This window comes from Pocillopora damicornis, chromosome 1 (genome assembly GCF_964200805.1).
Source record: "Pocillopora damicornis chromosome 1, jaPocDami1.2, whole genome shotgun sequence".
Taxonomy (NCBI): Eukaryota; Metazoa; Cnidaria; class Anthozoa; order Scleractinia; family Pocilloporidae; genus Pocillopora; species Pocillopora damicornis.
Window position 1 is genome coordinate 34363426 of NC_142670.1, and position 24056 is coordinate 34387481.

Consider the following 24056-nt stretch of genomic DNA (forward strand, 5'->3'; position numbering starts at 1 on the left):
TTAGTCCCTCAATTTCTGCATGCGAGCAGCGCGAGTGCGTGAGAGGTCCGCGAGGGTTTTCGTTTTTGATGCCAGATCCCTCTCAGACCCTCAGTACGCTCCCCTCCCTTGCTAGCTGGATTCCTGCGCGCTTCGCCGCAATTTTGGTTGCGGGTGTGATCGGATGTGGTCCCATGGGTTTGATTTCCTCGGTATTTTTGGATCTCGATCTTCGGACCATTCCACGAACAACGGCTAGTGATCGTCCCCAATGGTCTCGGGGTTTTTTCTCAACTAATAAAACTTGCTGTATTAACATCGTGATCAAGATTTCACAAAAACTCGTGCATCGTACAAACCAGTAAATTTTTTATTAACATTATTTCCGAAGTTTGCATCACTTCTTCACGGAAACAGCTGGAAAACCAAACTGTCTTTTTACAATTATAGTCGAACTGTACATTATTTAACTCAATTTAATTGTAATATAAAGTCGATCTGATTAACAACAACTGGAAGTTTACCAACCTTATTATTCGTGCTGGAAAAATATAAATTTTCTATAGCATTAATATACAGCATAACCTTCATGATACCCTCAATTTAGCCAAAAATAGTTAATAAATTGTCAATCCTTTAGTAAGAGTACACTGCTCAAACCTTACTTTTTCAAAGAAGGCATTGCGCTCATACTCGTATTAAAATACATAAGCTTTGAACAACCATCGAGACACGTCTAAAATTTGTGACCTCGTATTCTTTCGATCTACTCATAATGCCCACTAGTACACAATGAGTATGAAAATTAAGAGAGGCCGTTGTTTCACACTGCGAAAACGACATAGATATCTAGAACGCAGTTATAGTCAATATATTGTAAAATCTGAAAATGTTAATAAAATATACTATTTGTATGTTTGTTTGCCTCCATTTGAAGTTTTCTCCTGTAGCTTTTCCTCTCCAAACAATTTTTTATGAGCATTTGTAGGTTAAGTCAAGTAAAGTTGCAAAATTTTCTTTTTCTTACGGACACGAGGCGTTAGATTTAATTTAGCGGATAAGTCACGCTGGAAGACTGTCTGATCTTTCGTGCGTAGCAATATGAGTTTATTAGATTATACTTCTTCTTTAAAAAGACATACTGAATCTCTGAAATAATTCATAACTTACCAACATGGCGGTACACAAAGGAAACGCGTATGGGGCTGTGCGGAAACTTTGCCCAGCAAACTTACATGGCACTTCTCTTAAATTTACCACATATCAGAAATAGACATCTTATTCATAATGAAAAACATGAGTCCTAACGCTTGTGCGTTCAGTGGATACGAGCATGTCTTAAGCGCTGTCTTTTACCAACTGTACAGAAAGAACGGTGGCTCAGTTGGTCAAAAACGCGTTCCGAGCTCAGTTGAACGTTTTTATAACAGACACAATACAACGTCGGCAAATTGCGCAAACACGTTCGTCGGCACGCATCTGCAATGCGCACTGGTAGCAGAACCTATGACCGCAAATCAACGCGGCGTCTTTAGGCCTGTCCATGCAGATATCGCATGTGGTAGAGACTTCCACCTTTTCCGGCTCCTCACCGCGATCTGAAGTGCTCTCTTTAATAAACGGGCTAAAGTTGAAAGAGTTAAACCGTTCAACATGGACGGCTTTACCTCCCACTTCGCTAGTGTCAAACGAATTCTCGTCATCTTCAAGAGTGTCTTCAACTTGCTCGTTATAATAGTCCTCCTCGTTGAGTTCCTGATCTTGATTAGCTGGATACAAATAATCGTCATCGTTAAAATCGTTAAACTCAGCGTACTCGTCTACCTGTAACGTTTCAGCAATGAGCTGGTCACTGGCAATCTGTGCTTGACCACTCATAGACCCTTTAACGGCTGGTTCCGTGTGACACACATTCTTAAGCTCCTGCACTTTCAGTTCATTTTGAACGGCACTCTTGAACTTCCGTGATTTGGAAGCCTCCCCATTCCCTGGGGAACCGAGCGCCGGCCATTCGTCCTCGAAGTTTCCCTCGCTCGAACCTTCTTTAGAAAGAGCAATGTTGACGAAATCAGCGTTTGCGGGAGACTTAGTCTTCTCCAGGATGGCGGCGTAAGATCTGGAGTTTTGCGGCTTGGGTTCTTCCTGTACCGGCTCAGGTTTTGCAGCAGGACTCGGCGCCGCGCGCTCTAGATACCTGTAGGACGGATGGCGGAGCTCGCATCGTTCCCCGCGGTGGCATGTTCCCCAGATCATAAAAGTAGGACAGTCGCGGATGAAAACAACTGATTTGTTCTCGAACTTGCGATCTTCTTCAGCGAACTCCTTTTCCTGTCTTCTATCCATCATTTCCTCCCATTTGCGACCGAATAATCCGTTTACTCGAGACACGTTCCGCCCTGGAGTGTAATTCAGATAATCTCGTCGGCTGGGATCGTTCAGGTCTAAGTTGTCCAGCGGTCTGTCTGGCACACGCACTGGATATTTTGGATGGGCAATTCTACCTCGTACCTCGGGATCGATCACGAAATGCCTCTCAGAGGTGATCTGCAGGTCTTGCCGACTCGATGAGGAACCAAATTGGACCCGTCTCATCGGCGATTCCACCTCTTTTTCTGTTTGCGAGAAGATTTTTATCTGCGTTTCCGGCTGAGTATCAGATTTGTCCCCAAAAACGGCGCCTTGTTCGAATTCTCTGTTATCCCCACTTGGATCCATCGCTTGAAGGCCGTGATCTTCTGCAAATGGAGAAGCGAACAAAATTTAGCAACGGCGATGCAAAATGCGGATGTTGATGTTTTGGGAACAATATCGCGTGATTATTTTGGGGGTAAAAGTTAAGGTTGGCAATTGAAGTGGTTAAACGCTTACTTTAAAAAAATTAAAACAATTTTCAAATCGAGTTTTTCCAGTCCAAGGAATTTGAACCCTGACAGTTTAGTCAATTAGAGAGACACCAGCACTTAAGGATAATGTAATAATTGTGGAAGCAGGGCCTGCGTGCAGGCAGCCCGGAGCAGTAATCTCAATAACCCTTCGCGTTTCAACTCAAATGTTCGCCCCCTTCACAAATTCAGAATTTGTCACAACCAACTCTTCAGGATATTTATCTTTACTTTTTTCCGAATTTCAACCGAAAAAATATATATAGGAACGAAAGATCATAGATCTTCACCTGAGTAGCGTTCTTCTTTTCTGCCGAAAACGTGACCGCTATGTTGCCTTGCCGGGTAAACGTCCAAATTTCTTTCTGGATCATCTTTCAGAGTGTTTCCGGTTCCTCTTCTTCCTCCGTTGTATGGTCCGTTATTTTCTTTTCCATTTGTCGTCCTATGCCGATCTGCAAATCATGAACAACGTTACAGAAGGCAGCGAAGATTATGTACTTAGGCCTAGTTCAAACGTCGATCTTTACATGTACCGAACCTAATTGCAATTTGGGTCGACTCGAATAATTAAGAGCGGCAGTTGATTCAAACGTCGATCCGAATTTAGTCGATCCTAATTGCAAAACTGAACATAACTCCATTGTAGTCAGCGGTTAATGCCTACCAATGGGTATACAGGTATATTTTGTGGATTTAAAACAAGAGGAGCACGAGCCTTCCTCTTTTCCCGCCATATTGTTTGAATGGTTCGAAGGCTTTCGCGCATGGCACGTAAGCGAACTTTCTTGAATTGTGGGTAAAACATAATTATTTTAACGTATGTATAATGTATGCATTAAGTTCGGTACATGTAAAGTACGACGTATGAATCAATGTCGATCTTTTACCGTTCTATCCGACTAGCCGAGTCGGATAGAACGGCACTGTCGATCCGAATACAAATCTGCCAATCCTAATTGATTCAAACGTCGATCTTTACATGTACTTAATAGAAACGTTAGGTTCGGTACATGTAAAGATCGACGTTTGAACTAGGCCTTACAAACCAAATTTTACAACCGATAGCCAAAGAAATTCAAGAGAAAATTGCGCATACAAAGAAAAAACATACGCGATAGTGGCCCTTTCCCCTCCTTCAAAGAAAAAAATGCAAACAGTGGCTTTCTGAATATTTTACCTCGACTGAAAAAGGTTAAGAGAATGAGCCCAAAGGAAAAATTCCTGTGCTTAAGACGCTATTTCAGAATTCCCTTCCTTCCATTGGCTTTCGAATGAATCTTTGACCACACAACTCCAGGCATTCGTGCTATTTCCGATATATGGATCAACATCAGTATCTGGGCAACTGCCCACCTACCCCTCCCCTAACCCAACATTAACCCTAAGTTATCAATTGACTGTTGTTGAGTTAGGGGAGGGGCAGGTGGGCAGTTGCCCAGATACTGTTATTGATTCCGATATTTTTCCTTATGCAAATGTGCCTTATCGAGTTTATTCAGAGTTCTCCTTACCAGACCTCCATCGTCTCGCTCCAATAGATGAACCGCCACTGCCCAATCGACCGTCGTCTCGGCTTCTCTTTTCAAAATCCTCAGAATTCTCACCTCTGCATACATTCCCCGTCCACACCCTGTTTGCCTCGCTATCGAGTAATGTCTGCTTCTGCACCTCATCCAAGTGCTCAGTTTCTTTCGCAGCGTGTTTAATTAAGACTTTCTCCACGAAATCCTCTCTGTCGTGAGCCTGAAGTAGTCCATGCGTATTTCCCGGCAACTTCTTCCTTCTTCTGGTAGTTTTGTCATGGACTATGCAGACCGAACCAATGGCCTTTTCAAAAAGCTTCGACGAAAATAATTTCACCGAGCTCTTGACCTCACGAATTTCTTTCACAGCGTCTACGTTTTCTAGATTGTCAGAAGCCCTTCTTGGAGTAACAACACCGTTGTGCTTTTTAACATATTTCTCCTCTTCAACCTGGGTTGTATCACCATTTACTCCACGTTCTCTCTTATCCTTAGAAACAATTTTATCACTGGGATTATCAATATCTCTTACCCCATCGACCACCCCGGATTTTTCAGAATCCTTCCTGCTCTCATCAACATGTTTTGAGTTAAAATGTTTGTTACGCCTTTTGACGTCTTTATCTTGCTCCACGGCTTTCTTAGAAGCGGTATCTTCCTTCTTCTTTTCAGTGTGTTTCACGACACCACCATCTTGATCAGCACCATCACTTATGACAAACTTGTTACGTCTTTCAACATACTTCTTGTCACGCTCAGCAGGTCGAGAAGCTTGGGGAATTTCAGAGTCATTAGCACCTCGCTTGCAAGCGCTCTCTAGCTCGGGACCTCCTCTTTTCGGGGTTTTCTTACGCCTTCTACCGCACTTTGCTTGTTCCACTGGAGTAGATGAGTCAGGAATTTCACAACCATGGTCACGTCCCGAAGGTCTCCCCTCCAAATCTTCCTTGTCTCTTCGGGGTGTTTTGTTTTGCCTTTTGACGAAAGGAGCTTCATCATCAACACAGTTCTCGGGGGTTCTCTCTCTTTCTTTACTTGTGTCTTTTAACACTTCACCATTTTCATGATTTTGTTTTCGCGGCTTCTTTTTACGAACCCGTCTCTTTTTTATCGCTTCTTCTTCTGCTGTATGCAAGGATTTTTCGGGCACATTTCCCTCTCTTGTCCTCGAATCTGTGTGTTCATTATAATTATTTCAGACAAAAATTGAATCAGACAGAACATATGGTCTCCTATATTAAGAACAATAATAATAACAATGTGACTGATTATGATAACAATATCAATAACACTGATAATATAAGGCTATTACCATGTTCTATTTTATTAATAATTCTTAAAATAATAATATTAATTATTAATGGCATTGGTACTAACAGCTATTTTTAATAAAAATTAAAATAATAATAAATATAGGATATACTAGAACAGTGGATAGCAGTGAAGGTACACTCTGATAGGCTATTCATTTCCAAATATCCTTTGCTGTTTACCTCCAAACAACTCACACGGGATTTGCACCCAAAAATGTTCCCCTATTTGCAGAAAAAAATGAGTTTGAATCATCCCTTTGTTTTATACCAATTCAAATCTTCACCTCAATGTCGGTGTCTAGCGGGGAAGGAGGAGATGAGGGGTTAACCATTTAACTCTTAGAAATGATTAACATGAAGCTTCTCCCTACAATATCCATATATAATCCAGCAAACAGGTAACAAGAATACTCAAACTTAACAGGAAGAAGTTATTTCCTTGATCTAATATCAAATTCTTGTAACTTGTTTTAAAGGAAATGTAGATCAGCTAGAGGGGAGAATTAACAAGCAGATCTTAGAAGTTTAAGAGTTAAACAAGATTCCTCACCATTAGTTTTGTTAAAATGTCTCTGTTCATGGTGGATTTTTCTGTGCATCTGTTGACAAGTATACATCACCAGCAATAAAACACAGGTGACAAAAATTAGCTTTAAAGAGGAAGGAGGGTCTTGAATGTCATACTCACTGTAAAAACAAAAAAACAAAAAAAAGAATGTAACAAGGTGTTGAAAATAAATGAATTTTAATGTCCAAGAATGTAAATATCAGGGATTTGCTAGAGAAGGCAGACAAGATACTCTACAAAAAAAGAATCGAATGACCCCGAATGCCCATTCTTCCAGTTTTTACCTAAGGAAAAGGACATGAGGTACAATCTTAGAAATACGTCAGTCTCTGTCCCTAGAATCTACACTGACAGGTTTAAGAAAGTTTTTAGTAACAGAATAATTTTTAAATATGATATGTAAATAGTTTTTTTTTTAGTTTATATTGTAACTTAGGATATGTGATTTCATCTTAAGAAATAAAGATTATTATTATTATTATTAATAAACAAGATGATCATATTAAATTCTTGTGACATAGGACTTTCTTCAAAATTTATTTTAAATGTCTTATTTCTAAATCTGGACTGAAAGGCCAAAGTTGTTCTCAATCACATTTAACTGTCACCCCAACGAAAGAGACTCTTGATTGTTAAACAAATTCTCCTCACCAGCACCTTAGGAAATGTGTAGAGCACAGTATGAAGAATATGCATGTTGATGCAAAGGTATCAAGGGTGAAGTGTTTATTATTCATCAAAAAGAAAACCCTTCATTTTTTAAGTTAATTTAAGTGCACTATGGTACCCTGAATGCCTTTGATGGTGCCTCACAAAAAAAAAAAAAAGAGATGTCACTGTCTACATTCATGTATGACAGAGAATGGCACACCCAGAGTGACCTTTGTAAGGGGAGGTAACCAATAATTCTTTATAATCAGAGCAGTGTGTGTCAGCATGGATTTCAAGAAAATTAATTATGTGGACATCACTGTACTCAGATCTAATAATATGCTTTGCAATTCTGCATTTTAGAGTTCTTTCAAAAAGCCACACTACTCCAGCAAATACAAGCAAAATCCTTGACCATGCTTTGAAATTCTACGGCCCCAGCCAACTTCTCCAAAGAGCAAGGAATGTAACTTATAAAAGACAGTGCAGAAATACAGAGTCTGTCAAAAAAACCAAAGTGGGTATCCACATTCCATGGTATTAAAATCTTCCACTATCAAGCTTCTTGAACAAATTCTCTTGAACCAGACAGCTTGGAGCCCACAAGAGCGACAAGTTTGAACTTAAACTGAGAAAGGTTTGCTTCTGCAGTTAAAAAAAAAATAAAGAGGACCCATATCTCTGATTATAGTATTTTTTATATGCTTGTGAGAAAGGTGATATGTTATGGAACAGCCTTTCCAATGCACTCTGATCAAAAGTTTCTTTGAGCAAATATAAACGTAAACTGCATCATTACAGCCTTGAATGAGATATGGCATCATTGAAAAGCAGCTTTGGTGATAAACGCGTTTCACCTTCTTGTTTATCATATCCCCTTCCCTTCCCTCCCCTCCCCCCTCTTTTTATCATATTTCCTCCCACTCAGTGCAAAATGCAGACGGCAGATTGCAGACTGCAAACAAGGTACAAAATGCAGACTGCAGACTGGGTACAAAATGCAGACTGAGAATCTGAACTGTTTTTTCATCGAATGAAGGGGTAAGTTTCTAAAGAAACTGTGGTGCTGCGTCGGTGGGAGAGTATAGCAGGTAATTTAGTGTTAACAACTGGGTTGAAAACGTAAATTAGCCACCATAAAGAGTAAAAAAGCTGACGTTTCGAGCGTTAGCCCTTCGTCAGAGCGATTAGAGGAATTGTGGGTTGTGTATGGATTTATATATAGAAAGTGGAGCTACGCCATTGGTGGGAATATGGTGACGAAAAAACAGGAATAAATTAGTTGAATGAAAAGCGCTCGTTGATTCCGTGGGGATTAAGGGTGCCGATTTGAAATATAAATTTTTGTTCTAGTGTTTTACGGCTTTCCGAACTGCCTAGATGTAAGGAAAGGCCGCAAACTGCCATATGCTGTTTAGAATGATAAGGAAGATTAAAGTGTCTAGCGACTGGCTTGGATGCGTCCTTGTCATTTATTTCCACATCGCGAAGGTGTTCTCGGAATCGGTCACCCAGTCGTCTTCCTGTCTCGCCGATGTATAACTTATTGCAATAAGTGCAAGTTATGTGTAAATAACATTGGCGGAGGTACACGTAAAGTGATCAATGATCTTAATGGATCTTTTGGGTCCCGATATTTTCTCTACGTTGTGAATGAAAGGACAAGTTTTGCATCGTGAGCGAGCGCATTTAAAAGTTCCAGATTGGTCATTGGTTTGAAATGAACTCCTGACTCCTTTCAATGATGCCATATCTCATTCAAGGCTGTTTTTTCATCGGATACATAATAAAAAGTAATCTTACAATTTACCGAGCGTCACTCAATCGCTTTTCTGCGATCATCGTTCACGATGATTTGCACTATTGTGGAATATTCCTTGCCTGTTTCTTGATCACAATCGTTCTTGATATAATGTCAAGCCTTCATATAGTCTTCTAACTTTGCGCGCGAGTTGGTTGGTGTGATCTCTGTACAGATTTTACCAACTTAATAAAAGTAGATGTAGATATAGATATAAATGAGATTCCAGTATTGAATATTTAACGCCCGCAATATTCCAGAAAAAATTGAGAGCTTTGCACGTGGTCCGTACTTTTTAATTTTTCTAACCGATATGTGTTCATTCTGTCCACAAAAATGCTGACCGAGACCAACTGTTTACTTTTTTGGTAGTTGTATCTCTTACCTGTTTGGTGACTACGCAAAGATTGATGGTTCTAACTGAATGCCCGGCAGTCAAAAATTTGGTTGTGTCCTCGTGTACCGGCACACAAAAGAAGGAAACATTAACGAACTGCGTCAACGCAACGCAACGTTCTTGGACCGTTCTTGGGGCTGTCCTGGTGTACCGGTACACGAGGGAATTCCTTTTGTTTTCATAACCATACATGTAGTTATGACGCAGTTCGTTAATGTTTTCTTCCTTTGTGTACCGGTACACGAGGACACAACGTCTACCGCAACGTTCTTGGACCGTTCTTGGGGCTGTCCTGGTGTACCGGTACACGAGGGAATTCCTTTTGTTTTCATAACCATACATGGAGTTATGACGCAGTTCGTTAATGTTTCCTTCCTTTGTGTACCGGTACACGAGGACACAACCAGGTTCTTTCAAACTTCTTAAGATATCAGATGTTTTTTAAGAACTGTTATGAGATTCACCTTTCTTGAAAAAGATTTTCACGTAATTCAGAGAATACTTCCGACTGCCGGTTATTAAGGACCTTAAGCAGTTAGGACGGCTACGCCAAGGAAGACTTCGATTAAAAAATGAATTTCTGCATTTAATTAGAATTTCAAAAATGGCTGCATTTGTTTACCGTCTCATACGGTCAGCATTAGATTCCATCCACCAAAACCACCTCGGTCGAGAGGGACTGAGATGGAATATGTAATGACTTGCAAAACATAACCGAAGATTCTCGGAAATCCGCAAGTGATGTAGCCGAACATCAAAAGCTGTAAATCCCATGATTCTTGAGGAACAAACAGAAACAGCATAGCGAGAATTTTAAGTCGCGAACCATTGATGGTAGACATGCAGATAATTTAGGATACGTAAATTCTGTTGATGAGGCGCTTAAACTTATTGCGGAATTTGAAACAGGATTGACGACGAAGTTTTCTTTCTTTAAAGCTGTCAAAGGTTTCGGGAACACATATATATATTGATATAGCTCTTTAGCATTACAAAGCTTTGCTATCGCTATTGTGCATTCTCACTAGTTTATCTAGTTCAAGTCCTCTGGCATGGCTTGGATGATACCACAATTGTGGAATCATTCGGGTTAATTTAATGCTTACACTTCCTTCCTCGGACAGAAGTCACAAAATACTGGGGGAAGATGCAAGAGATATTTAAGGAGCAAAAATTCGTTTTTTACTGGTGTGCCTTTCCTAAATTTGGGAAGGAAAGTGTTCAATTGCCAGCACGGCATAGATAGAACAACTGGAGAGAAAAGGAAACGAAAAGATGTAGAAGAAGTACTGTATATAATAATTTCTTTTTATCCTCGACCTTTGTGTTTCTGTCAACTATGGCTTGCTAATTCGAAAGGTCAAATACTTGAATGGGTCATATGACATTGATCTCATAATACTTTTATGACAAACGTGATAACAGTTCAATCTTGGCTAAATTGAAGATGGTTTAGAAGTTAACAATTATAAGAACTTTTCACTAACATATGCTGCTGACAAAGGAGAAAATATATGCAATTCTGCATTTTTTGCTTTCTATCAAGCAATCATATGTTTGCTCCTTATCACGCTATGACACTTCCGTTTTGTCACATTCCAAAAAATAACTTGAGAAATACACTGTCACTCATCTGACACTGTTATATTTACCTATTACAGAAGGCTGGAAACAAAGATTTTGTTTTCAAGAAAATAAGATTTCTTGTCCAAGACACAAGGAAGTTTGACTGCAAAGCACAGATGAAAATGCGAGAAATTTCATTTTTTTCAGAGAACAAGGTAGTTCTACTCATGTATAAACAGAACAAATGCGATTTAATAAATCAGATATGCGGCATGACTCCTTTTCTTCCATCCCCACTCAAAACAAGCAAACACACCTATAGAGGTTCCAGTCTGGTCTGCAAATGAAAAGGAGGAAGGTGATCACTGCAAAATTAAGCATTAGGGTTCTTATTCATAACATATTGATTATTGTATACTGATATCTAGAAATTAAGGTTGCAAATAGCAGCCAGCTGAGTTATAGTTTGAGTTTTATCAAGTCCATTACTTTGTTAAATTTAGAGTAACCTTGTCTTGAGAGAGGAAAATTGAGGAGCTGTAATATACTTATCATCAATTAGGGACCACAAAGAAAAATTTAGTTATAGAGACTTTTGAAGGAGAGGGGTAAGACTTGTGACAAGCTGGCAGACATATAGATAAACTTTACTGCTAAATGGGTTACAATACAAAGTGCTCAGTATTTGGATCAGCTATGGCTCAACTTAAACTTTGCTTTAGCTTCAAGTTTAACCCTTTGTGGTTTCCTTTCTCTGTGTTTATTGTTCACGTTATGTACACAGAAGAACACAAAAATGACAAGGAATGCTTTTGAATATTAAGAGGCTGGAATAAGCAAGAAACCAAAACTGAATTTTAAACAGTACAAAGTTAATTTGATCTTCCAATGTTATTTAATTTTAACCATAAATAGAATTTGCTATTTAAATTTATCCCCTCCATTTTTCTGGATATTGTGAGCAAAAACAAACAATTATCACAAAATGCATGGTATACAATGGTTTGATTCACCAATGTGGCAAAGGCCTTTCACTGTCTATCCATAAAAAGGAAAAGTAGTTTGTAAAATGTAAGACATTCTGCATCTTGAGCGTATACTTATTCATCCAAGGTTACTTGAAATAAATGTGAAAGATTTATAGGATTTTCTGACCCCTGATAACAATTACTAATGTGCTGATTTGTTGTACTTAAAGGTTATGATTTTAGCGGAAATAGTGGAAGAAATTTCTGGACCTGGAATTTTGTTGCAAATGTCTGTTTAAATCAGTTTAAGTCAGTTAAAAACTCTCCTGTTTCAAGATTACATGATTACCACACCAGAACCTTTTGTATTCTATATTGTGCACCATGTTATGATTATGGTTTCAATAATAAAAGGTGCTGACTCAAGAACTTTGCAAAATACCTCTACATACAAAGAAATAGATTGTGGTTATGTACTCCAAATAGCAGGTCACATCAGTCTTCTGTAAGGAAGTAGCAGAAATTGCTATGGTGGTTTTGGTGGATGGAGAGAAACATCCACCAAAACCACTTTATTATATGTGTTAAGAGTTATGATAATCATTATGAACGTTTGGTCGGTCAGCAATTGTGCACCATAAAAAATAATTAGCCAGAGCACTAACTGCTAATTAGTGGTATAAATCTTTTGTCTCCCTGAACATCTAACAGTGGCTATAGATAAAATTTAAAAAATGTATTGTTGATGGTTTTGGTCAAAGTTTTGGTGGATGTTCCCCAATGACATCCACAAAAACTACGTAACATCTGGGCACCTTTTAAATACGTGAAATATCTGCATAAAATTGCGTAAAAGGTTTTATAATACTACAATCGAACAATAAATTAATACTTACCATTTCTTGAGTAAAAAGTTTTGACGCAATTTCCCAAACAAATGATACACTTAGGTCATCGGGATAAGTCGGCATGTTGTCGTAGCTACGTAATTTTCATTTAGTATAACAAGTCATGAGTTGTCCATCATTCCATCTCAGTCCCTCTCGACCAAGGTGGTTTTGGTGGATGGAATCTAATGCTGACCGTCTCATACGGTGCCACACTTCAATTTCAGCATAACGTATGAAAGAAGCGTTGAATTCCAATTGGCAATTAAAATAATTTGCCGTCGCGGGTACTGTTCGCAGACGACGCAAATTGTGATTTCACGTTGTTGTTTTGAATGGGACGGTTAAGAAATGTACAAACGCACGTGCTGAGCTACTGTTCTGCCAATTAGATCTTTTGTTTTTCCATGTCCTCGTTGCCGTCGCCACGTGATTTGCTTAAGGTCCCTATTTAGTCTATTTGAGACCGTGCCCGGCAGTCTGTTCAAGAGTCGACAAATCGAGCGATTTTGTAATTCGATCAGCTCGGAAAATTTGTCCATTAAATAATTTTAGGATCACAAGGGAAATCTAAACAAACATCGAGTACTGTATTACCAATAGGTTTATTTGAGGTCTTTTGTACTGTTTCTCGTCAATTTTTACAGAACCTGAAGGTGTTCTGGTGTACCGACCCTAGGTGTCACGCCAGAGTTGTCACGAAGACAACCCATGATTATGTGGTTCAAGCTTGATCACTGAAAAATCAACGCAATTTTTAGTATCGCTTGACATTTCTGAGCAAATATCTGATACTCGGAGAATTTGTCCACTAAAAAACTAAATAAATTTTTGGAACCGCTTGACATTCCTTAACAAACATTTGATACTCTTAAGAAGTTTGAAAGAACCTTTCAGCGCAAATTGCGTGAAAATTTTTTTGATTGCCGGGCATTTAGTCTACTTGAGACGGTGCCCGGCTACCGGGCGTTCAGCCATTGCGAATATCAATATGTGAAAATCAGACCATATGAATGCTTGAAATTCTATTAAGAACGATTTTGGCCGCTTTGTTAAAAACCAAATGCAATAGCTGCTTTGTCAGAGATAAAGGTAAAATTTCCGCACAGCCCCATACTATTGTAAAGCAAATCTGTTTTCCCAATGGCAATGTATTGTTTTTTTTTATTGTCTTCTCTATCCAAGAACTAAATACATAATGAAGTATAGGGCTGTGCGGAAATTTTACCGAGATAAAAGATATCAAGAAATGGGCAAGGAATATTTCACAATAGTGCAAATGATCGTGAAAGATGATCGCGAAAAGCGATTGCGTGACGCTCGGTAAGTTGTAAGACGACTTGTTATCACGTATCCGACGAAAAAACAGTTTAAATTCTCAGTCTGCATTTTGTACCCAGTCTGCAGTTTACGGTCTGCAGTCTGCAGTCTACATTCTGTTGCTAGTCAGCATTTTGTACCCGGTCTGCAGTCTGCATTTTGTATGAACTGTATCCCCTCCCCTCCCCCTCACCGACTACAAAAGTAAGCTCTTGGAGTTGTGAGTAATGTCTTCGGCGGCAAAAATAAACTCGAAGCAAAAAAATGGATGTGAGGGTGGAGGATTCAATATTGGAGAAAACCTTTCCAAAGGAGTTTAAACAATAAAGAGCTGTGCGAATTTGTTAAATAAATTACACTTACAACAAACATTAATGCGGCCACCCGTCGCTGATCGTAGCTTTGCAGCTAAGAATCGAAAACAATATCCACGTTTACCTCTAGTTCAAAACACAAATAAAACTTTTCATGCAATAGCGTCAAAATTCTTAAACTTGTCTGACCTCAAAGCCTCAAAACATTTCGAAAAAATAGCCTTGAACAGCACTTCAGCGAAAATGAACAACGGCAAAGTTCTTTACAACGGACATTGTATTCTGTCGATAGCCCGGAAAGTTTTTGAGTAACTGTAATAAAAACATGTGCTCAAATCGAAATTTTCTTACCTGTTTATAATCAGCGATGGCAAATTTATGATATGAGCAACCTCTAAGACTTGCAAGTAAATTACTTTGCGAACGTAGACCACTACGGCCGTCACTTCGGAATCTGCCAAACAACGGTTCCCCAGAAGTTCCCAGTCCCTCGCAACGCGCTATTTTTATTAGTACAATGCTTCCTCGCTTCCTGTGCTTTGAAGTTCTTTTCGTTTTAGTTTCGTTATTTGGGTTTTTCTTTTTCCAAATGCTTTTTCTCAAACGTCACCAACTGTATCCGGTTAAAAACTCTCTAAAAATCTTAGGGTAGTAAATATTTTAAAGGGGCTATCTTCGGGATACGGGATAATCGAGGAAAAAATCTAGGATAAGGGATACTCAAAAAGGAACAGCTCGTAAAAGCGATCCCACAAATGTTCGCACATCTAAGGAGTGATCGAAAATTTTTGTGTTTCACAACTAATCGCCTACATCACAATCAGCAAATGAATGTATTCTGTTCAAAGACAGCGAAACTCGATACCACTGGTTCCACTTCTGTTCGAGAAGAAAACGCCAGACACCCTTCCTGTTATGATCCTTATTTTGAGATCTGATTATTCAGAAAAACTCTCAACTTACTGCCCTTGTAATGATGTGTGAAGATCACGTTACCGGAATCTATCTGATAGGACGTTCTATTTGATGTTAAAATTCTATCGAAGTCACGGATCATCGCTTCAACATCCGATCCACGATGAAAGGCGTTGAGCAGCTTTAACTTTCCAGTGTTTACTACTAAAACTTTTCACTATTCCCATATAAGATTTTACCATTCATAATGGACTATTTAATGCGATCTACAAACGTTCCTACCTTCCACTGGTCCCAATAAAAAATAGTGTGGACATTGTTCCTCTGCGAAGTTAAATAGATTTGCATAGATCACACATTAAAACGTGTCAATTATCATATCTTGATTGTTACTCAGTCTTGCGTTACTGACCGAAGACAAAAGAATACATAATCCCGTCACGCTTTATGCATAGTACACGCTATGTGCATTGCACATGACTAGTTTTTGCCATTATTTTGCCATTATACGCTTGTTGGTTGCTAATAAAATCAATTTACCTTTTCTATATATTTTGTGTTATTGCTTTATTATTCTTTGCTGGCCACACCTGTAATTTAGTTCTTTACCCTGCAAGAGGTCTACATAAACAAAACACAACCATCATGACCTGCCGCAGATAAAGACTTGAGTAAAATGTCACATACATGCATTCTAAACAGATACATATCTACAAAGTTCATTCAAGACGCAGTAAACTCAAACTATGCAGGTAAAAACTAAGTTTAAAGACATCTTGGAAAGGATGTTAGCTTTACGTAAAAACTCACCTTCCCCCCCCCCCCACCCCAAGAAAAAAATATAAAAATATATACATACATATATACGAACATAGTAAATATTAAAATCTGTCTGATGATCGCGTAAGTTATGTCTTATTGATTTGTCTAACTTTCAGATATACATACATATATATATATAGAATATTCCGCAAAAAATAAGTTAACTAAAAACATCACTGGTAAAATTCCTAATTCTATGTATTTAAGTAATTAAAGCATTTGACAATAAAAATCTGCGATAAAATATTATAAAGCATAACACGACGTTTCGACGTTTCCAGAACGTCATTATCAAGTAAACTAAAATGATAAAATCGAGTATATATATAATGAAGCGGTGAATAAATTACAAAGCGTTAAAAGTTAAACAAAGAGTTTGGCCCTAATGGAATCGCTCTGGGTGTTTTAAATTAAGATGTAAAAATGTGACACTGAAGTTTGGATTTAAAAGCTAAAGAACATCGACTTGTATTAGTAAATTAATCGGTAAGTCATTCCAAACTCTGATTATGCGGATAACAAAGGGTGTAGTAGTAACAATTTTCTCTTGCAAGATTGACATAAAGTTGTTTGTAGGAATGATTGGCTTTTGTGCACTTAACTGACGCAAATTTAAAAAAGTCTTCAAATTTCAAGTGATATGAGTCAAACAAGCAATATTCAATTTGATATTTAATGGATTTTATATGATACGGTTTCAAGTCACGCGTCAGAAAAGCATTAGTGTTCAGAATAACAAAGCAATCCGTCCGAGCTTAGCGCAGTCTTTACGTGTCTTCGCAGTTATAATATAAAACAAGGAAGTTTGCATTGAAATTCATTTGTGAGGGAAACGTACTGATCTATATATAGTTATCAAAAAATCAGAAAAGTCGAGTCATCAAGGAGACTATTAAAAAAAAATTGCAAGATAAAGGAAGATTTTCACCCATCAAGTGCTTACAGAGGAATTTCTTTTGAAGCAATTGCAGATTTCTTTTCAAACTCCGATATAAGTCAACCCAGAATTCATTTCTCCTTTGTTTCGTTTCTAATATCAGGTTTTTGCATTTCACTGAAAGCGACAAGATGCATTAGTATCCGCCAACTATGTTGAAATTTTGTTCTGATGCCATTTTACCCTGGTACAGGTTGGCTGAATCCCAGCGTCCATTCTGACTCCAGTATTGGCAAAGTCGGTTATTTTATAGAAATATCACTGACTTTTTGTGTTGTTTACGTCACCTGCAAGCGTCATTTACTGATAGATAGACAGAGAATCATGGGTAAGTTTTGACATTCTTACCAGAAATGGAGAAGCCGAAACATCAAATTTATTTTAGTGGGAATAACAAATCCCTTATTCGATGGTTTCACAAATGATACGAGCGAACATTTTGCACATTACCTTCGGGGCTCGGAAAAATACTACGCAACTTGCAAAGTATCCGCACGGCGTGCGTATGATATGCTATACCATCGAATAAGATATATGTATTCCCCTTAAGTCAATAAATACCTCGTGTGCGTTACTGACCACCTGCAAAATACCTGTAAAATCTTTCAAAAGATGAATTTTAAAAATTTCTGAATTAAATATGCAGTTTTCTGATAGCACAAACGCGCAACGTTCTATGTTGGAGGGGATATTTAACTGTCTCCATTATGGAGTACTCCTAAAAGATGTTTTGTAAAGACAATCCCTGATTCATGAAAAATGTCGTTACTCACTTGTCTGATTATCTTATTTTCCGGATTTTGTGGGCAAGGTAAGATTAACTAACTCTTAACAGCTTACAGCCAACAACTTAAAAATTTCCCTACATGCTGCTTTTACACTCTCTTATTTTTCCTTTCGTGGGCTCTAAGATTATTAAAGAAACAGACAAGCCTTTATATCCGAAAAAATTTGTTTTCCCTCTGTGTTAGTTCTGAGATAAAACAAAATTTTGATGATTTCCAACAGGCCGATTATGCTGGCTAATAAACAAAAAAAAGCCACCATGGAGTTAAGAGAATTTTTAATAAGTGATGCCTATGTCGTGACTGCACAGATTCTGAGTTTTATTAGTTTTGGCGAGGCGCATTTTTGTTTATTTGTGTTTCGAATTTGTATTTGTTTCTTTCGTTTTTTCGTTTCTTGCGAAAATGAATCACCAGTTTGCCATTTTCATATCCAGTTTATCTGTGATAAATAAATGGAAGATTAAACAATTTAAAGACAATTTTTTTTTATCACCTTAGTGCACTGCGATTTGATTCAACACACGCGAGGGTGATCAAAAACTCTATACGAATACAGATGTAAATAAAATGTCAGTAAACAAGATTTCCTTAACGATTCTCTTGCAAACTGATTTAAAATTAACTCAGCGTGAATTTTACCAGATAGGATACTGTGGTCCTCCGTAAATGACAATTTGAAAATTTGCCCATGACCCCCCTTGTAATTGACAAAGTTACGATATTTTTAAAAGAAGGAAATTCTTGATGTGATTAGCTGCAAGCACAATAAACAATAAAAGTTTTCATTTAAGTTTTCTAGTTAAAGTGATTTCATATTTTATTTAACAGCATTGGCACTTCACGAGAGAGTTCTTGTCGAGAAGTTACTAGAGCATTATCATACGGGATTACGGCCAGTGGTCAAAAATAGTTCCCAACCGACACCTGTCAACATAAGTTTGAGACTGGTGCAGATTTTTGAGATGGTAGGAGAAAGCATGAAAATATATGTAGGCACGTTTAGCGTGCAGGCGTTTAGCTTCGATTCAATTCATATGCATGTAATTGAACAATATGAGTGCCGCTATCACGTCTAAAACAAGAAAAAACACAGCTTTATCTTCAGTCTTCTCATTTGAATCATCTAGGATGTCAAGAAACAAGTTATTATCACAAGTGTCTGGCTTAAACAGGTTAGTTTGAGCGCCCGTCAACACTTTGGGCTTATTGAAATTCTTTCTCTATTCTGTGCTCGATAAATAACATAGCGCGGTGCGACCATCTTAAAGAAGGTAATCCCGAAAATAATTAATGTCGATGAAATTGATTGACGTTTTCTTAACCTTTCATGGATTCCTAATCAGAGTTTAGTTACGTGTAGTTTGACAATGGGATTTTAACACCCCGGTCAGTGAAAACCAAGATAACTTAATATTCTCTTGTAGAAAGTGATTGGCGACGGTCTTTGCGTGATGTTACCAAAGTTGCTTACGGAGTCTTCAAGCCAGTAACACAGCATGCAAATACATAACAACCAATCATTTTATCTCAAAGAAAATTTTTTTTAAAAAACCCCATTCCCCGTTTCAATTTGTAAAATTAAAAAAAATGTAATCCTTCGTTACATGAACTATGTGTTAGCAGTGCACGGTGCGGAAAGAGAATTTGAAATGTACAGCGGGAAAACTTTATCCATCCTTGTGATCAAGGCTTTGGATTTTAACTTCACATGCCACTGAGTGCTTTATACTTTACAGGCTTGGTTTGATCCCGAGTTAAGATGGAACAAATCTCGTTACGGTTGGATCGATGAGATCAGTTTGTTTCCTAATGATGTTTGGGTACCGGATACCGTCCTATTAAACAAGTAAGCTCATGCATATCAAACGATTATCCTTTATAATTATCCAACTGCACTTAGTACAAATATAGCGCGAATAGAGTACAAATATCGTGCGATATTTTACGATTATTTGCGTTACGCTTCTCTATCCGCTTTCCTGTTCCCGCCTTATGAGAAATGAACAGAAAGACTTAGCAGGAAAAAATGCAGTTGGATAATAAATAACTTATTAGACGTTTTGATGTGTTATATCGCCCAGCATTTTTACTCCTTTGTATTTCGGACTCGCACAACGGCACAACTCGCAAAAATACTCAACGATACTACACACCAAGACGTTTTATAAGAAATATTTTTTTAACCAACTGCACTTGGCAGGGTACAAATAACGCGCAAACTGAACAAAAATATCACGCGATATTGGAAGGTTGATTGTTTTGTCTTGCAAAAAAATTTGTTTATCCGGTCGGCTGCGCGTGCTACGCTTCTCTTTCTGCTTCACTTTTCCCGTCTTACAAGATATGCGCTTAAAATAAAGCAATTGGATAATAAATAACTTCTTAAACGTTTTGGTGTGTAGTATCGCTAAGAATCTCCACTCTTTGTTTGCGTTTTGACTCGCCTCACGGGCAAGTCAAAATACAGTACAACTAGCTCGTAAAAATACTCAGCGATACTTCACACTGAAACGTCTTATTAAATATATATTCATATTTTAGCTCAAATATCAGAAATTCACAATTTACGTTATTCGTGTGTGTTCAAAACTTGGTGGAAAACTGGTCGATAAGTTCTGTAAATGTCAGGGAAGAAGCAATATCTGCTAAAAGGATATGTAAAACACTTGACAAGAAAAAACAAGAGAAAGTCAACTTAAAAATACCTTAGTAGCCCTATGACCTTTTATAAAAATATCACCTCTTTCAGTGCTGATACCTACAAAGTGGGCAAACCATTAGGTACGCACAATCCCTTGCTGGTAACCTCTCAGGGTACAGTCCGCTGGCTTGCGCCGGTCATCCTCAAGAGCACGTGCAAGTTAAGAGTGAGGTATTTCCCATTTGACGAACAGTTCTGCAAGCTCAAGTTTGTTTCCTGGACGTATAGTAAAAGCGCATTAGTTCTGGAACCCGAGGACACAGAGATATTACAAAACTATACAGGTAATTTTATTTATCTTTCATTGCGTTTTTCCACCTCTCACATTGGGTCCTTTTTTTTTCGCCCACTATGTAGGATGCAAATAGCCGTGGACAGACGCAGCGGCAAAATGAGTGCGCATGCGCCATCACTTTTGCCGCTCTTTCCCGCCGACAAACAATATACGCACTAACTGTGTTTCAGGCCGCCGAAAAAACTTTTTTTGCTTTGATAATGATTTGTACTCTTCTTTGGACGTTTTGCTATCTTCAGCTGAAAAGCTCGTTGACTTAAAATAAAAAAATGCGTGCTTAGTGCCTGAACGGGGTGAAAGGTTAATCTCGTACGTAGATCCTGCCGTATAACAGAAATGCTTGGCCGTGGATGGTCCAGGTACGAGACTGGGTGAAGGGACGCCTACATTGCGGGAACAGTCTCTCTTATTCCGTGGATTTTTCGTAAATGGAGGCTACGTAGAGTCGATCCACAAAGGCTTAATCCTACCGGATAGATAGATAAATTAATAAATGCATATGTTCAGGGGAATATAATTATTTCATGAATGCCATTCTTTTATATTGAAGTTAATTTCCGTTTATCTCATTCGATTTGTTTTGTCCTCTTTCTACCAAACAGTGCTATTATGAAAGCATTTTATCTTGTTTTACTTGTAGAAAGTGAAGAATGGTCCTTAAAGCGTGTGTACGCCCTGAGATCATCAAGCAAGCCTACTCATACCAACCCAGAGAACAAATCAGCAGTGACGTACATTATTCACATTAGACGCAAGTCCTTTTACTACTTCGTGTACCTCATCGCACCTTGCATGATGATGTCATTCATGACGTTGATCTTATTCACCCTCCCCCCTGAGAGTGGCGAAAGAATGGTAGTGGGCGTGACCATTCTGTTGTCACTCATTGTGTTCTATTTGTTGGCTTCTACCCATATCCCTGAGACATCAGAAGTGGTACCACTGATTCTAAGGTAAGTTGAGAATGATTTCCGCTAATCACTTAGTTGATTAATTCATTTATAGTTTAAAAGATAAGAAGAAGAAGCGCTTCTTAAGACACGAACAAAATCGCGCAAGCACTTCGCCGTACGTATCCACGAGTCTAAAAAAAAATTTACTTTCTCACAAAGACGTAGTTCAGTTCTATCACGATTCACAAAACTCTTTTTTCAATAATCTCGATGCGTGGACCTAAAATGGCGCATCGCAAAATCATAGTCTCCAATAGTCTCCCCCCCCCCCCCCCTTACATACACACACACGCACGCACTCCGCCATTTTGAGCGGATAATCGCTATGCATGCATTGCACATGATAGTGTGAGGGCGTTTTTTTTTTTTTTTTGCAGATACTACGTGTTGACTATCATTGAGATTTCAAGCGCTTTGGCTTTAACCTGCTGGGTTTTAAGGTTCCATCATTACAACACATCTATTGGAAGGATCCCAAACTGGGTCAGGGTATGACTTCTCCCTATTCAGTAGATACAGTATATTCCTTTGCTTGCTCATCAGGAATATGTGGTTCTCCTGAGTTCAATGCATTGACCCAAACTGGGTCAGGGTATGACTTCTCCTTATTCAGTAGATACAGTATATTCCTTTGCTTGCTCATCAGGAATATGTGGTTCTCCTTAGTTCGATGCATTGAGCCTGTCTCTGTTGTTTTAAGGTATGCATACTCGGTTACGTTGCCAAAGCAGTGCTATACAAAGTTCCAGAAGGAATCTCCATGGCAACCGAATCAGTGGAAGAACAAGGTGGGATTCGAAACTAAAGATTATAAAAAAAAAGGACTAACTTAACTTGTAACAAGAGGTATTATAATTTATGCCTTGTTTCTCTTCTGAGGAAGCACTTGAGCCAGCGGCAGCTGCTACACTTTTGCGCTCACCAGAAACAAAAGAGAGATTAAAAATTTATTTATTTCAGGATCTACGGGGCGAGGGGGGGGGGGGGGGAGAGTTTTGAGAGGATCACATAGTTTTCAGGAGAAACGGAGGGGAAGTAAATAATAACCTGTCTCTGAGGAATTTGCCTGAATTAAATGTTTGACAAATGAGGAACCCTTTGATTTCAAAATCATAAAAAGCCAGCAAGTCGAAATCTCAACCCAGCCCTTTCCTCCACTCTCTTGATGATTTGTCGCTGATTTATCACCAAACCGTTTGTAAGCATAACTTTTTTTCCAGAAAACAGAGACAACATTGACAGAGAAATCAACGGTAGCTCCTTGGCTCGTCGACGTCTTCCCAAGGAGCCTAGCGGTATTACGATGATGGCCGAACGGGAGCTGAAGAAACAAGAAGAGGGGAACATACAGGAAGAATGGCAGCTTGCCGCGCGCATCATCAATCGGCTTTTCCTTGTTGGCTATTTGATTGCCGTTATCTTATCCATATTGGGTATTTTCTTACAAGTTCCGGGAGTTCTCGTCTCTAGGCCCTCGCCGCCAACTTCTGACGAGGAGTAGCTGTGGTTGAATTTCTTCGTGTAAGTCAAACAGTGAACAAACACAACATTTAGTAAGTAGATCAACTGAGCCGTTCAGTATTTCAGCCAGTCAGTACGCTGGTCAACAAATCTGCATTTCAGTAAGCGATTAATTAAGTCAAAACTTGGTTTGTCAGTCAGTCACAGCCGTTTCGTTTTCAGTAACTAGGGAACCGTTTACGATACTATTACGGCGACGTGTGGTAGAACGTTGCCGAAAAACGCAGTATATTTCCCTCCGAGACTTTTTCTGCCAATTAATAGCTCGATACGTTTAACGTTTCTAAAGGTACGACATCTTCGAATTCACTTCAGCACAACATGTAAATGTAGTGTTGAGTTTAAAATAATAAAGTGTCTAAATTGCTGTCGAGGTTTCCTCGCTAAGAGGAGGTAAAAGTTGGCGATTTCACGTTTTAGTTCTGTGTGGGACGGCTAAGAAATGTGCAAAGTTTTAAAACGTACGTGTTTTTGGCAGTTGTTTTTCTCGTTAGGTCTTTTGTTTCACTAAGATTTAGTTGCCGTCGCCGTCGTGGTTCTCGTTAAGTCCCGGACTTAGTCAGTAAGTCAGTCATTACGTTTGTCATACCGAAAGATAGCTCTTAGTAAGTCACTTAGGCAGTGAGCCTGGCAAACCTTCAAGTAAATGGGCTCCTTGTCATTTCTCCTCTTTGCTTAAACATGAATAGAACATCCCGAAGGAGATAAAGATCTAATCGTAAAGTAGAGATCAGGGGATGAAAATAAATGGATTTCTTGTTATTAACATAGGCGTACGGGCCGGGGGGGCGGGGGGGGCTGCAGCCCCCCCCAAAATTTTGGGCAGCAAGAGAAATTTGGGCAAAGCCAGTTTTTAAAGATGTTTTCAAGTTTTTTATTGAAATAGATAGATATTTTCTATTTTTACCTGAATTTAAAAATGGAAAGCCAGTTAAATTCACACGAGAAAGCG

At 38.7% G+C, this 24056-nt stretch overlaps 3 protein-coding genes and 1 long non-coding RNA gene across 8 annotated transcripts in view; 2 read left to right on the top strand and 2 right to left on the bottom strand.

The window, feature by feature from the left end:
* Positions 1-441: 441 nt before the first annotated feature.
* LOC113670480 (uncharacterized) lies at positions 442-15452 on the bottom strand. Of its 3 annotated transcripts, none has more exons than XM_089202508.1 (5): positions 15370-15452; positions 6251-6387; positions 4376-5560; positions 3152-3316; positions 442-2714 (listed from the first exon to the last, which is right to left on the bottom strand). In XM_089202508.1, exons 1-5 carry the CDS (start codon positions 15402-15404, stop codon positions 1387-1389), a joined length of 2850 nt encoding a protein of 949 aa, XP_089058634.1. In that variant the 5' UTR covers positions 15405-15452; the 3' UTR covers positions 442-1386. The 3 variants fall into 3 exon arrangements, with proteins under 3 accessions (XP_089058634.1, XP_089058636.1, XP_089058641.1); XM_089202510.1 differs by lacking the exon at positions 15370-15452 and adding an exon at positions 14524-15347; XM_089202515.1 differs by lacking the exon at positions 15370-15452 and adding an exon at positions 9106-9240.
* On the bottom strand, positions 10855-14516 carry LOC149053469 (uncharacterized). Of its 3 annotated transcripts, none has more exons than XR_016185497.1 (3): positions 12548-14516; positions 12104-12154; positions 10855-11020 (listed from the first exon to the last, which is right to left on the bottom strand). It is a non-coding gene; the product is annotated as an uncharacterized LOC149053469 (long non-coding RNA). The 3 variants fall into 3 exon arrangements; XR_016185490.1 differs by lacking the exon at positions 12104-12154 and adding an exon at positions 12317-12365 and having other exon boundaries at positions 12548-14513; XR_016185495.1 differs by lacking the exon at positions 12104-12154.
* Positions 15453-17290: 1838 nt separating the features above from the next.
* Positions 17291-23866, top strand: LOC113670481 (acetylcholine receptor subunit alpha). The gene is made up of 9 exons (XM_027186624.2): positions 17291-17657; positions 18463-18599; positions 18762-18806; positions 19371-19480; positions 20384-20619; positions 21271-21583; positions 21961-22072; positions 22284-22371; positions 22804-23866. Exons 1-9 carry the CDS (start codon positions 17606-17608, stop codon positions 23082-23084), a joined length of 1374 nt encoding a protein of 457 aa, XP_027042425.2. The 5' UTR covers positions 17291-17605; the 3' UTR covers positions 23085-23866.
* Positions 23867-23894: 28 nt separating this feature from the next.
* Positions 23895-24056, top strand: part of LOC149053470 (zinc finger MYM-type protein 1-like) — a 4146-nt gene continuing 3984 nt past the window's right edge. The window contains exon 1 of the mRNA XM_089202606.1: positions 23895-24056. This exon is cut by the window's right edge and continues 3984 nt beyond it. The gene's annotated coding sequence lies outside the window, so the exon portion shown is untranslated.